The sequence below is a fragment of the Triplophysa rosa genome, linkage group LG21 (assembly GCF_024868665.1).
Source record: "Triplophysa rosa linkage group LG21, Trosa_1v2, whole genome shotgun sequence".
NCBI classification, from domain to species: Eukaryota; Metazoa; Chordata; class Actinopteri; order Cypriniformes; family Nemacheilidae; genus Triplophysa; species Triplophysa rosa.
This window is the reverse complement of record NC_079910.1, coordinates 19700116-19713259: the sequence shown is the minus strand read 5'-3', so window position 1 is coordinate 19713259 and position 13144 is coordinate 19700116. Positions and strand designations below refer to the sequence as shown.

Here is a 13144-nt window from a genome sequence, read left to right as displayed (position 1 = left end):
AGAACCTGTATGACTTTCTTTCTTCTGTAGAGCAAAAAAGAAGATATTTTGAGAAACGTCTCAGTGGTTTTGTGTATAGGCATGTATAAAGTTACATTCAAATATTAACTATATTTAGCCCATAAGACATTAAGTGCAATCATATGAACCATCAATTAAATATCTGCCGTGCATTTAGAACAGTGTCCTGCACACTATTTAAAGAAAAAAAACACAATTCACCACTTTAAGAAATTTCTAAGGTCTTTTATCTTCTAAGAAAAAAGTGACAAGTTTCTTGTGAACGACATTATTTATTAAGACCATTATCAAAAACAGGATTGATGATCATTATAGGATGGCTCTCGATAATGACTCCTATGGGGATAATGACTCACTCTTCTTCAAAATGTTCTTAATCCTCCTGTCAAACTGCTCCCGCTCACTGATAAAAGAAAGTTTGAAGTTGTAGACAAAATTGTTATTGGAAATAATGGCAGGATGTCATGCCTGACCATTTCTCATTATAGCATCCTTACATACCTTATGTCAATGACAGGCCCTTGTAGAAATTCCTCCTCAGCCTGCAGCATGGTGAGATTTTCCAAAGCAGCAAGGGAACAGATGATGGACTATCAAAGAAAGAGTTAAGTCAAGATGGGTCACACCCCAAACAAGTAGTATCATTTCAGTATCAAAATTATTTTTTTATTTTTTTGTACAACAAAACTGAGTGTCCTTTCTACATTAACATTTTTTTTTTTTTTTGAGTTTGAACATGTTTGTGATTGTTGGTGCTCAATTATTGATCTTTTGTTTTCTTAATACACATTTAAGAAAATTGTTTGCTGGCTAATTATTATTTTGACTGTGATCTTCTCACCTGTGATTAATTGTTAGTTCTGAATATGGGGCTCTCCATTTTTGTAGGAAGTTGTACTATGACTAACGACTTAAAATAATAAATAACTTAAGTACGTGTGCAGCTAAATTGAAATGGTTTACATATAAGCCTGCTGTAGTAACGTTATGTATTAATGCAAGTAAACAGGGTCAGAAGAACCAGAAAAGGCCATCACTAGAGACAGACAGCAAAATAAAATTAAAAAGAAAATAATTATGAAAACGAGTAAGAGATATCGAGTAAGCATACACGTGGTTAGCTAAGGTTGATCCCGACAGAACATCGACCTGGTCAATAAGTATACATTTTATTGTCTTTGAGTATAAACTACACGTACATATGTTGAAATGAAATTGAAATGATTTCATATCGATATCAATGAATCATTTAAAACTATACATGTTGGACGATTGCCTGATAACAAAAACGTTTATTTACCATAACTCGTGATGGACGATGAAGTTATCTGTTTTTAGGTCTGTTCTGGTGGTTCTTAATGTACAGTTCCCCTACTGGACAAATAAGTAAAAATAGGGGCGTAAAACTGCCTGGGGAGCAAAACTGCTTGGGACGTAAAACTGCCTGCGCCATGTCTGCAGGCTCCAGGTCTGCTGACTCCCCCTTCTCAAAAAATTCGCTATGCGTAGTTTCTATGAGCTACCACATATTTTTTGATAATATACCACAAGATGGCACTATAAGGAGGGAATTTGCATTATTGCTTACAACTTCTTATTGCTCACATAAACAAAGGACAAATGCCACATTACATATATTTCCAGGATACAGGGTACAAACAAGATTATCAAAATGTTACAACTATCATTAAGGATACCATCAAAAACAATATCCAACCAGAGTTATCCGTTCCTTGTTGCTCCATCTGCTTGAACTCCAAAGATTGTCTTGTGTGGCTATACTTAAAACACTTGAGGTAATTTTTTTTGTTCTTTTCTTGACATTTTGTAAAAATGTGTTGTTATACAGTTTGTTGGGAGTTTAGTTTATGCAAATGCACAAACGATCCATCTGTACTTCAATTGCAAAGCCTAAACACACATTCATGTTTATTACATCACAAGTCTCACACCCAGACTCAGTCGGCCAAAACTAACTTCAAATATTTTGGAAAGCAAAATGAAGCTGTTATTAATGTGTGTGGAGAATGTTAAAGCATCATGCCGTGTGCTGTAAATCACCACCTGACTAAACATGACCTCAGACCAGCTGCCTGTAGAATTGTGGGTAATAATGTGCATTTGTGTGGGTAACAGTATGAGTGAGATACAAAACGAAAAACTACTTTTCATTACATCTGTCGATGTAAAATCACATGGTGTTAATTATTATCCCCTTTCTTCATTGTTTGTGTGAATGTGGGTGAATGCATGCGAGCGTGTGCATGCATGCGTGTGAGATAGTTTGTTTTTAACTTTCTTTAGTTCGATGGCTGCCTTAGTGTGAAATTTCATATGTGTATGTGCTCAGGATGTTTGTCCCTTTAGCTGCACATGTTCCCTTCATAATGGGACCATTGAGCCTTTTCCATCTCACCTCAGACTTTTACTCTGACACCTGCAACATTCTGTAAATTGGCAGGCGGGACGGATTTAATAAACTGCAGCAGAGGGACAGTGTAAATCACTCCCTCACTGCACTAATACAGCCACATTACACCCCCAGAGCACAAAGGGCAGCCGCTTTCCCTCATGTCCATGACTCATATAATCACTTCACCAGAGTCGGATATGTTTGCTACCAACACTTCAGTGTTAAACACTAGGAACGTTTAGGACAAACACATGCGATTGCCCCCAATTTATCTGGACACTGGGTTATTTTCAACCCTGTGTTGAGTCAAAAAAGGGATGAACCTAACCGTTGGGTTGTTTGCAGGGTATATGCAGGTATGGTGTAAATCCACATTTTTATCAGTCGGCATTGTGTATACCCACATCTATATCCCTCTGGTAAAGTGAATGTAAAATATGTTAAAGAAATATAAGTTTACACTATGATGTTTTTTAAATGAAATAATTAAAGTGAAATAATTTTGTGATATGTTCAGATGTGCACAGACCAGTACTTAACACATACAAACGCGTCAACTTTGGCAAAATTCAAACAGGCACCAGCAGCCATTAGTTAGGGGATCACAATTGTAATTGGGCTTTCAAAGATCAAAGATTTTGTTATTTGTATGGATGGCAGAATTCAAAAGTACTCTATATGAACTTTAATTTCACTCGCCCCAAAACAGGGTCCAAATAGGTTTGCATGCTTGAAATCTAGTTTGAACACTCCTTCAATGTGATCAATGTGATTGCTCAGCTAGGACACCTGAGCAGAAATTGCTTTATCCTAAGAAATCTTAGTTACACCAGCTACACTCACTACACTAAAGGTGATTCTTGAATTCTGAACACCCTGTGTGTGCATTTCTTTGAACCACGTGTTAGTGATTTCAGTGTGTATTCCACACTCAGAGAGGATCAAACGTTTTGGTCGTCTGGTTACCGGGACCACTTTTGTCAAACAGAACTTTGTTAGATGATTGGTTGTGATATAAATCTATGTTGATGAAAAGAAGGAATGCCGGCATCTGGTTGGCTGATCAGCATTCTGTGGACTCACCATGAGCAGCCTGCTTCGTTTTCATCAGGCTCTAAGGAGGTTATCCAACGAACAGTCCCACAGGGACAGATACTCGGCCCCCTTCTCTTTTCATAATTATAGCTGGACCATCTGCAAATCTTATGTTGAAACATTTCTTGGGTGTGAAGTTTATGTAGGACATTTGCCTGCTGAGAGAGGTGTGGGACTGTCCGATTTCCGATTTTCCAGGGCAGGTGCAGAATTCTGTGTCGTCCGAGTAATTCCACAGTGTTTGTGCAGATCCTGTCTCTTCCATGGTCTCTTCATGGGATTTAGCTACATTTCTTTCTGTTTGTGCAAATACATGGTGACGGATTTCCGTCACCGTGATGGTTCTTTGGAAATGGAAAATGTTCAGCATTTTCAGAATTGTGTCTTTCTAGGAATTTTATAGCATCAGCAGATGGTTTGGTTGTCTAAACAATTATTATAGAAATTTTAGTTCATTTTGTAAATTTTAGTTATGAAGGTTTAAAAAAACTTTTTTGGCTTGACTTTGGTTCTCGCCAAGGGAGCAATATAATATTCTAACAAGCATGACAATACTTGACAGAAATACTCAGAAATGTACTGTATGTATCATCAGCACATTCTATGTAAAAATTTAGAAGCTTTATTTTTTAATCTTATAATCTTTAATCTTATTCTTCCAATACACATATCAGATTCAGCACTCTCAAAAGACAAAACATTATCACATAATTCCATTATCCATCTAGAGACCATCTATGAACTATCTTTAGTGACATCATGTGTGCATAAACATCAGCATTCATACAGCTTGTTGATTCTCAGGATGTCAGTTTTAGACATTTCCTGCCTCGGTCCGATTTCCACAGATGCATCAGGAATGGGGGTGATGGTTTTCGTCCCTGCCTGCACTGAGAAGGCCTTTCCTCCATAGTGCACGATGGAGCCGTAGTCATGTGGTGTGTTTTGATTGTTGGTGTTCCGTCTTTGGAAGTTGTAGGGCATGTCAAAAGAAAACTTGAATTCCCAGTCGATCTTGACATACTGGTCATGGTCGCTCCTGGTTTGCTTGTGGTAGAAGCCCAGTACATGATTGAGTTCATACTGAACGATGCCATGGTACACACAGCTGTACCTGTTGAGGGAGACCACCTGTTTGCCACCTGTTCTACCAAGAGAAGAGTAGCATGCATCTCTGTTCTCAATACTGATGTAGTTGGTCTGAAATGATCTGGGGATGAAGCGGATGCAGGCTTTGCTGTTGAAGGTCATCATCACTGCATTCTCAATAACCCACCGGTCATAATAGGAGAATTCACTGCTCACTGTGTAAGGGACCTCCATTATGTTGTTGTTAAAACAGTAGAGAGCAATTCTGGTTTTGGGAAACACCATGTCTCCTTCAATCAAGAGTTCAGTAGATCCATTGTTAGAGTCCAAAGTCTTTGTAGTGATGTCCACATTTTCCGGCACAGTTACAAACACATCTTCAATGCTTTTCTCTAAGAGAGGATATGCCCGTGAGAAGCACCGGCACGCACAGAGAGGAGATTGGGAATGAGGAGAGGGAGAAGTTAGTGTATAGCCTGCCCTGCAGTAAGCAGAACTATTTTCGAAACAGTGATACCCCTTGATAAAACTGAGCCAAAAACACAAGTGATAGTAGCCAAACTACCTGTTTGCAAAATTATGGCAATAACACTGCAATAAAACTATTGCAATCTTTGCTCTGTGACTACATCAGTTTAGATTGTTACATGATGATCAGAATGGTTAACTTAGTTTACACTTGTGCACAATGGCTTATACATTTAAAATATCTTTAAGCTAGTTCTTTTATTTCTTCCCTGTAGAGCGATTTTAATTTCTCTACAGCTCTGTACAGTCGCACGTGCTATGATAAAAATCGGTATGTGCAAAGACTAAATTTCCCAGTGCAGCACGCATGACAGAGTGCATTAGACAGAGCAGCGTGTTTGTGTGAAGTGTCGCTGTGCTTGTTCGTATGTGAGGTTAACTGATGGTGCACCACTATTTGTTTTCGTATTTATTTAGTTTTTGCGATTTAAACTTGTTTTCCAGCTGCATTGAGTCTATTTATCTACAGCCATATATAAACTTTGTCCACAGAGTTCTTCTGACTAGTGATGGGTCGTTCTTGAACGATTCGAATCTTTAATGTGACTCGGGAAGAACGAGTCATCTTAGGGAGTGATTCGTTCAGTCGTGTATGCGCATTGCGCAACATTCTATGGGTCCTGTACTGGAATTCAAGAAGAACGAACGATTCAAACCCGAAGACTCGAGAGGTGAACTAATCAATTCTCTTTCCGGCTCTGACTGCATTGGTTTAGCTTACGATGCTGTCACGTGATGAACGAAGGAGTCAAACCCGAGGACTTGTCAGATAAGAGGTGTGGTGAGCTAATCATAGACTAAAGACCCAGGTAAACAATGAATTAATCTTTTCTGTTTCTTATAGCATTATAGTTTTGTATTGTTTGTAATATGATCAACGTTTGCATAAGTAGTAGATGTGTTAGGAAAGTAACATGTAACATTTCAATTATATTTTGCTAAAATGAACGAAATGAACGATATGACTCGAAAAAAGATTCGTTCATTTTGCTGAACGAGACTCAAAGATCCCAGTCAGTAAAATGATCCGAACTTCCCATCACTACTTCTGACTGAGTTTATTTTAACAGTGTTTCACTGTTTGAGTGAAGCTACCTTCAAACACACACTGAAGCTCGAGCGTCTGCGCGACAACCCGCCAAAATAAAAGTCTGGTTAATTTCAGCCAGATGAAAGAAATAATTGACTTGTAGTAAATTTATAAACTGTAGTAGACACTATAGTATACTTTAATATTTACTATAGTAAGGTTCAGAAATACTATAGTACCTAAGAGTTTTACTGCAGTTTACTGTAGTAATACACTAGTATGCTACAGTATTTTATAGTATTTTAATATGAAGTTCTCAAACACAAATACAGTCTTAATGCTAAATTGTAAATTAAATACAGAAGAATTTTCATTAAAGATACAAAACACATTGAATTCCTCTTTTCTTTTGTTCTTTGCTTTACATTAGTGACAGGAGTCACGCAGTAGGTTTAAGAACTCAGCCCCTTTAAGAGCTGTCTCTTTACGCAGATGACGCCAGTCCCATTTTCATAACCCTTTGCATTCATTTAAGATTTTATTTAACACGTTGAAGTCTGTGCTTACGAAAATCCTAGACAAAACGGGCTTTCTGTCATAATCTTGTGTGGTTATATTCATTCAAGCACGAAAGAGAACTTAATACTGGTGCGCTGTCTAACAGATTCTGACAGAGATTCACTGACGCAGCCTTTAGCCCATGAGCTGTCCCACAGCTAGAAGCTGTCTATCTTCACTGAACAAAACAACTGTTTGAAAATGCGCTTAAGTGGTTTAAAAGCCTGTACATGAATAAGAGCGTGATTATATAATGTAACCTAGACAAAGGATGACATAACAAACGAATGCTGCGTTAATTGCATTAAATATTTTTAACACATTAATCTGAAAAAAATTAACCGCATGCGTTAAAATTGACAGCCCTAGTTTTTAACCGCCTTTCATCAACATTAACAATAACCCCTAGTTCACACTGCACGCGTGAGCAGAGCGAGAGCAGCGCCATCAGCGTAACTACATCATCACTGCACCTGCAGATTCGCGAGGGTATTCACACAGGAAGCGTTTGTATAGCGTGACCGCAGCTGCATCGAATGTGCAAGGTAAGCAAGCCAACCACATAGCATACATTCGTTCCCTAAGTTTAAACATTTGTAAACGTGATACTCTTAAAATTCTGTTACCAAGGGTACAAGACCCACGTATATTGGTAAACAATATGGTTAAACAAAACAGATCGCCATTATATAATTTTCTTACCATCTGCACAAATAGCAGAAGCTATTTAAACCCAGGCTTTTTCCTTTGAATATATGTCTTTGTAATTACTACAAGGATCATAAAGCATTTTGTGCTTCTCAATCTCAACGATCAGCCTTGTGTCGTCCATTGTGGTACAAGAATGAGGCATGACACGATCACCTTTTATCACCTCGGAAAGCTGGCCACAAACTCAGGTTTGATTGGGTACTGCTAGAGCCGCTTTCTGGCTAGTTAACTGACGTCCATGCTTCCACCCAAACGGAATAATTAAAAACAAATGAAGGGGTACATCAAATATAAATGTTTTTTTTAACATACTCCTAGTCTTGCAAAAAAACACAACAGGCTTGCTTATTCTGTGCATTCTGAGCATTTTTATTGTGCAACAATTTATATTTGTACATCTAAAGTGTGCTGTCACTTTAACTGAGCTTGAGCTGCGCAGCAAAAATAGACTCGGCGCCGAAACCATCGCATCAGTGCTGCTCACGCGACGCTCCTGCTTGACGCTGACGCGCTGCTCCTGCTCCCGTTATGAAAGCACTCATTTGATAACATGCACGCCGAAAAAAATACGCGCTGCTCTCGCTCTGCTCACGCGTGCAGTGTGAACTAGAGGTAAGTCAGCTGGCAGTGAAAAAAAGTGTATGTCTGGCAGCTTTTGTGTAGGTGTTTATGGACAATACAAAAATGAAACAGACATTCACAAGATTGTATTTGTTTCTTTAACTTTTTTAAAAATCTATTTCCTGTATGGTATTGTTATGCCAATGCAGCCTTGTGTGCCACTTTATAGGATAATAATACTGGATATGATTGCATCATGTTAACAAAAACTCTCTCGTTATGCCTTTTTGAACCAGGTTAGAGATTGCTTAGAACTTCCTCAAAAAATGAAGTATTAATAAATGACACTTTTTAGAAGTATTTAATTTGTCAGCTCTCACAAGTTACTACTTATATATTATATGGCTGTAGTGCTTTTATGTAACAGAAGTTGAAATAGATATTTAACGGTGTGCAAAGATGGGTGGTATTTATGATTGTACTATATGTGGGCCGGAGTCGGCCAAAATGCCAGGCCCGATTTTTTATCCTAGTCCAGCCCTGAGTGGATGTACAGAGGACTATGGGTAGTTCTTAGTGTCCAGAGTCTAATGTGTGTAACTAAAGGGAGGGAACTCTGACATTGCCTGTTATTCCAAAAGCTTACAAATTTAGAGAGTATACATACAATTGTTCACCTCCATTTAATGGAAATTTGTTTTAGTTTTTTTTAAACATTTGTATTTACTCTGTACATCAAAACAGTCCACCAAACATTGTTTTATCATTGAATATAAAACATGACCCATCATCAGTTAAACATGAGAGGCCATAGTTTAAAGACATCTTATTTGTTATAATATAAATATGAACTGATATTTAAAATATATTTCTTAGAACATACTAACAACAGCTTCTAACTCATCTGTACCCATCCTACTGGATCGATCTGCTGCCTTTGACACCGTTAAACACCACATCCTCCTCTTGACCCTCAAGGCTATGGTTGTCTCTGGAATGGTTCAATTCAATTTTATTTATATAGCACTTTTCACAATGTGCATTGTTCCAAAGCAGCTTTACAGGAGCAAATAAGAAAAACAGAAAAACACAGAAAGGTAAAACCAGAGATGGGTAGTAACGCGCTACATTTACTTCGTTACATTTACTTGAGTAACATTTTGGAAAATATGTACTTTTTAAGTAAAATTAAAAGTGTGTACTTTTACTCTTACTTGAGTAAATTTCTAATAGAAAATCTGTACTTTTACTTCGTTACATAACTTACATTGCGTGACGTTCCTTCGTTCCTTCATTTTAAAATATGCATTATAAAATGCGTTGTTTATTTCAAGGTTGTGGTCTCTTTTTACGGGCATTCCCGAGTGATCGATTCTTTTGAGTCGATTCTTTTGAAAGCATTAATTGAACAATGGGCAAAACCATTTGAATAGGCTAATGAATGAATCAGTTCAAATGATTTGTTCAATTCGCAGCACGATATGAATAATCTGAATTAGGATTACTCACTCCTCGTAGCGCGAAATTTAAGAACACAAAGAGCATTGGATGAAGTGGATATGAATCTATATCTATACAATAAAAACTGCAAATGTGTCATATTGTTTGCCAGCAATGATAAATACCCGCCATATGCGTGCACCCGCGCGACCTGTTCGTCAGACACTGCAACATGCGCGTTACCTGTCAGACACAGAGACGTGGGCTTGCAGAAGTATACATTTGAAGAACAAGAAGGAAGAAAACTTGTTGATGGGCGTGTGGTTCACTGTTTACTGTTTGTTTACAAGTAAGAGCGTTTCACAACACACACGTGACACAACATGAGAAAACATGAGCTTTGTTCAAAAATGTGTATTTCATTTAAGAGAGCACTGCAGATGTTCTAGATCATCTTAGGAAATGCTCAGAATTTAGTTAATGCTTTAGTTTGACATGGTCTATTATTCTAAATAAATTGTGTAAACTACATTGACATCAGGAATAGATGAAATTTACAGAAATGCTTGTCTCTTCCGTGTTTGTCTATTCTTTAGTCTCTCTAGTATATTGCAAAGATATCTGCTTATGATAATTAAAAATATTGATTAAAATGTAATATTAAAATATTGGCGTTAATATTAATTTTATGTAGTAGGCCTATATAATCAGATACAAATTAACTAAGTACTGTGACTTTTACTTTTACTTGAGTAACAATTTCTCTAGTTACTTGTACTTTTACTTGTACGATTTTGGCTACTCTACCCACCTCTGGGTAAAACACAGCACAGTGCAAGGTGTTTATAGACCAAGCAAGATCATTCTAATAAATAATATCTAATAAATAAATGCAGTCTCCCGGTGAGCAAGCCAACACTGTCCTGCTGTGGCGAGGAACCCAAACTCCAATGATGAATAAATGGAGAAAAAAAGCCAGGAGGGCCAGATCTCCTCTGACGTGTTATAGCTGCACTCAATGACCCCGACCAAAAGCAAACAACACCGAGCAAACGTCCACGAAGAACATGGAGAGCCCACCAGCTGCGACCCAGGAAGCCCCACCCGCCGAAACCGTGCAGGTCCAACCCGGTCCCATTCCGCGATCGACACCAGACAACAGAGGAACAACCAGGGAAAAATAGTAATGGCATAATTAACTTTATTCCTCTGTTGTCCGACATCGATCACAAAACAAGACCAACCAGACCAGACCCACACAGTCCCAACAAATGAAACGCCCCAAACCACAACCAACAAGCCCTCCCACTCCACACAAACACCCACCCAGCAACCTCCAATCAAAGTCACTGAGTGCAGCTATAACTTCAAACTGCTGTCATGTGATGTAAATTTAGCATTAAATACCAAGTATTGTAAATTTAGCATTAATGTGACAAGTAGTCCGTCTTTGCTCTTGGTTGGGGATGGAATTGTCTGAGCTGGGCTGGTCAGATGGTCGCTTTTCTCTTGGGTGGTGATGGAATTGCCTTGGATGGAGCTGGGATGGTCAGTCAGTCCGCAGGCTCTCGCAGGAGGATGGCATGGGACTTTCAGATGTAGCTGGTGTAATCTCTAGTTGGGGATGGGCATATGACGTTCATCTGGGCCTGGCGGAATCTCTCCCTACCTTCTTTCTGCAAGGGCAGAAAGAGAATAATTAGCGTAGCTGCTGTTCATTAACTATGTATTAAGTGAATGCTTGGCTGAAAAGATGTGTCTTTAATCTAGATTTAAATTGGGAGAGCGTGTCTGACCCTCGAATAGGGTCAGACACATGGGTGCTACAATGGTTCAAGTCTTAACTTGAGAGGTGAGGTCTTTTTTTCCCAACATCTCACTTCAGGGCTCAGTGCTTGGACCGTTGCTCTTTTCCGTATACATGACATCCCTAGGTTCTGTCATTCAGATACATGGCTTTTCCTATCACTGCTATGATGATACACAACTCCACCTGTCATTTTAGCCTGAGGATCCGACTGCTTCTGCACACATTTGAGCATGCCTGAGTGACATTTTGCTCTGGATGAAGGACCATCACCTGCAGCTGAACCTAGCAAAAACAGAACTGCTTGTAATCCCGGCCGACCCAAAGATTCTTCACAACCTCTCCATTCAACTAGGCTCATCGACCATAACACCTTCAGGAAAATTAGACCTTTGCTGATGATCCTTGAATGCAGCGGCAAGAGTGGTCTTCAATGAATCGAAGAGAGCACATGTCACTCCTCTCTTCATTAAGTTACATTGGCTCCCTACAGTCGCTCGCATCAGATTCAAAGCTCTGCTCTTGGCCTACAAGACCACCCCCATATCTTCACTCAGGAATACAGACTTATGTTCCCGCCAGATCCCTACGCTCTGCAAACGAATGACGTCTTGTTGTCATGATACTGGACAGAACCCAGGCGCAGGCAAAAATACTTTTATTAATAAAATAAAAAACCCACAATGGGGAAACACGATAAACAAAACAAGACAAGAATTCAAACTAAAACATCCCACAAGAGGGAAAAACAAACAAGGTCAAAAAGGAACAAGGTAATCCAGACACGAAGCCACGAAGGGGGGTACTCATATGAGTAGCTGTAGGAAGGCAATGAACCGACATGGGACAATGAGTACAAGGGGTTTATGAAGGGAACACTAACAAGGGATAATGACATAGGGCAGGTGACGGGAATCAAACAATGATGGGGAGAATTACTGGGAAACAAGAGGGCGGGGCCAAGGCACGCGACAGGAGAAACACGTGGCACAAAGTAACCACAATGGCCATGTGTCTTCCACACATAACAAAACAAGCACAAAAGACATGGACTCTGTCCACAGAACTAGAAAACTCATGACAAGAAGGACAGAATCATGACACTTGTAGTGACATCCCAAAAAGGGAAAAAGTCATGCTCACGCACCTTCTCTGGATCTGTTCCACATTTGTGGAATGATCTGCCCGCTGCTACAAGATCAGCAGATTCTGTAGCCATCTTTAAGAATCGGCTGAAAACACATCTCTTCCGTCAGCACCTGACCAATTGCTTCCATTGTTTACCTCATTTGTAAGTCGCTTTGGATAGAAGCGTCTGCTAAATGACTAAATGTAAATGTACTGTAATACTGCACAATTTGCTACGATACCAAGTAAATACAGGGCAAGGATAGCTGATATTGATACTGATATCGGTAGTGTTTACTTTTAAAAGCATGCAATTGAACATACATGTACTTGCTGGTATAGGAGAAAATTGGGTTACACTTTATTTTACAGTGCCCGTGTTACAGTGTAATTATACATTTAAGTACTGAGTAATAAAAAGTAACTACATGTACTTACTATAGGGTTAGGGTTTGGTTCAGGGTTAGTTACAAGTAATTATGCATAATTTATAGTAAATTCTATAGTAAATACATGTAACGTGTAACAAGGGCACTGTAAAATAAAGTGTTACCGAAAATTGTGTCATGATTTATGGTGTGATTCAATTTGCTAAATCAGAATCCATTTTCATTATATTTTTTAAGATAAAAAAGCACTTTTACAAATGTTGGATACCTAGCTGACAACGAGGGCTTTATGGAACATCCATCAAGAGCTAAACACTATTCTATGTTGTTACCTGTGGAAATTTTTGGTCCAATATGTAAAACTTCTGTTTTGT

At 38.7% G+C, this 13144-nt stretch overlaps 1 protein-coding gene across 1 annotated transcript; it reads right to left on the bottom strand.

Moving 5' to 3' along the window:
- Nucleotides 1-4303: 4303 nt before the first annotated feature.
- On the bottom strand, nt 4304-12302 carry LOC130545383 (hatching enzyme 1.2-like). Its single transcript, XM_057319837.1, has 2 exons — nt 12275-12302; nt 4304-5037 (listed from the first exon to the last, which is right to left on the bottom strand). The coding sequence occupies exons 1-2, from the start codon at nt 12300-12302 to the stop codon at nt 4304-4306; spliced, it is 762 nt and encodes a 253-aa protein (XP_057175820.1).
- Between the last annotated feature and the right edge of the window lie 842 nt (nt 12303-13144).

What these genes read in the sequence shown, in the direction of transcription:
- LOC130545383 (XM_057319837.1), bottom strand. Translation starts at nt 12,302, where the DNA reads ATGTCTTTTGTGCTTGTTTTGTTATGTG. An exon ending in TGTGCTTGTTTTGTTATGTG is followed by an intron (nt 5,038 to 12,274) that starts TGGAAGACACAT and finishes GTGCGTGCCGGT; the next exon opens with GCTTCTCACGGGCATATCCT.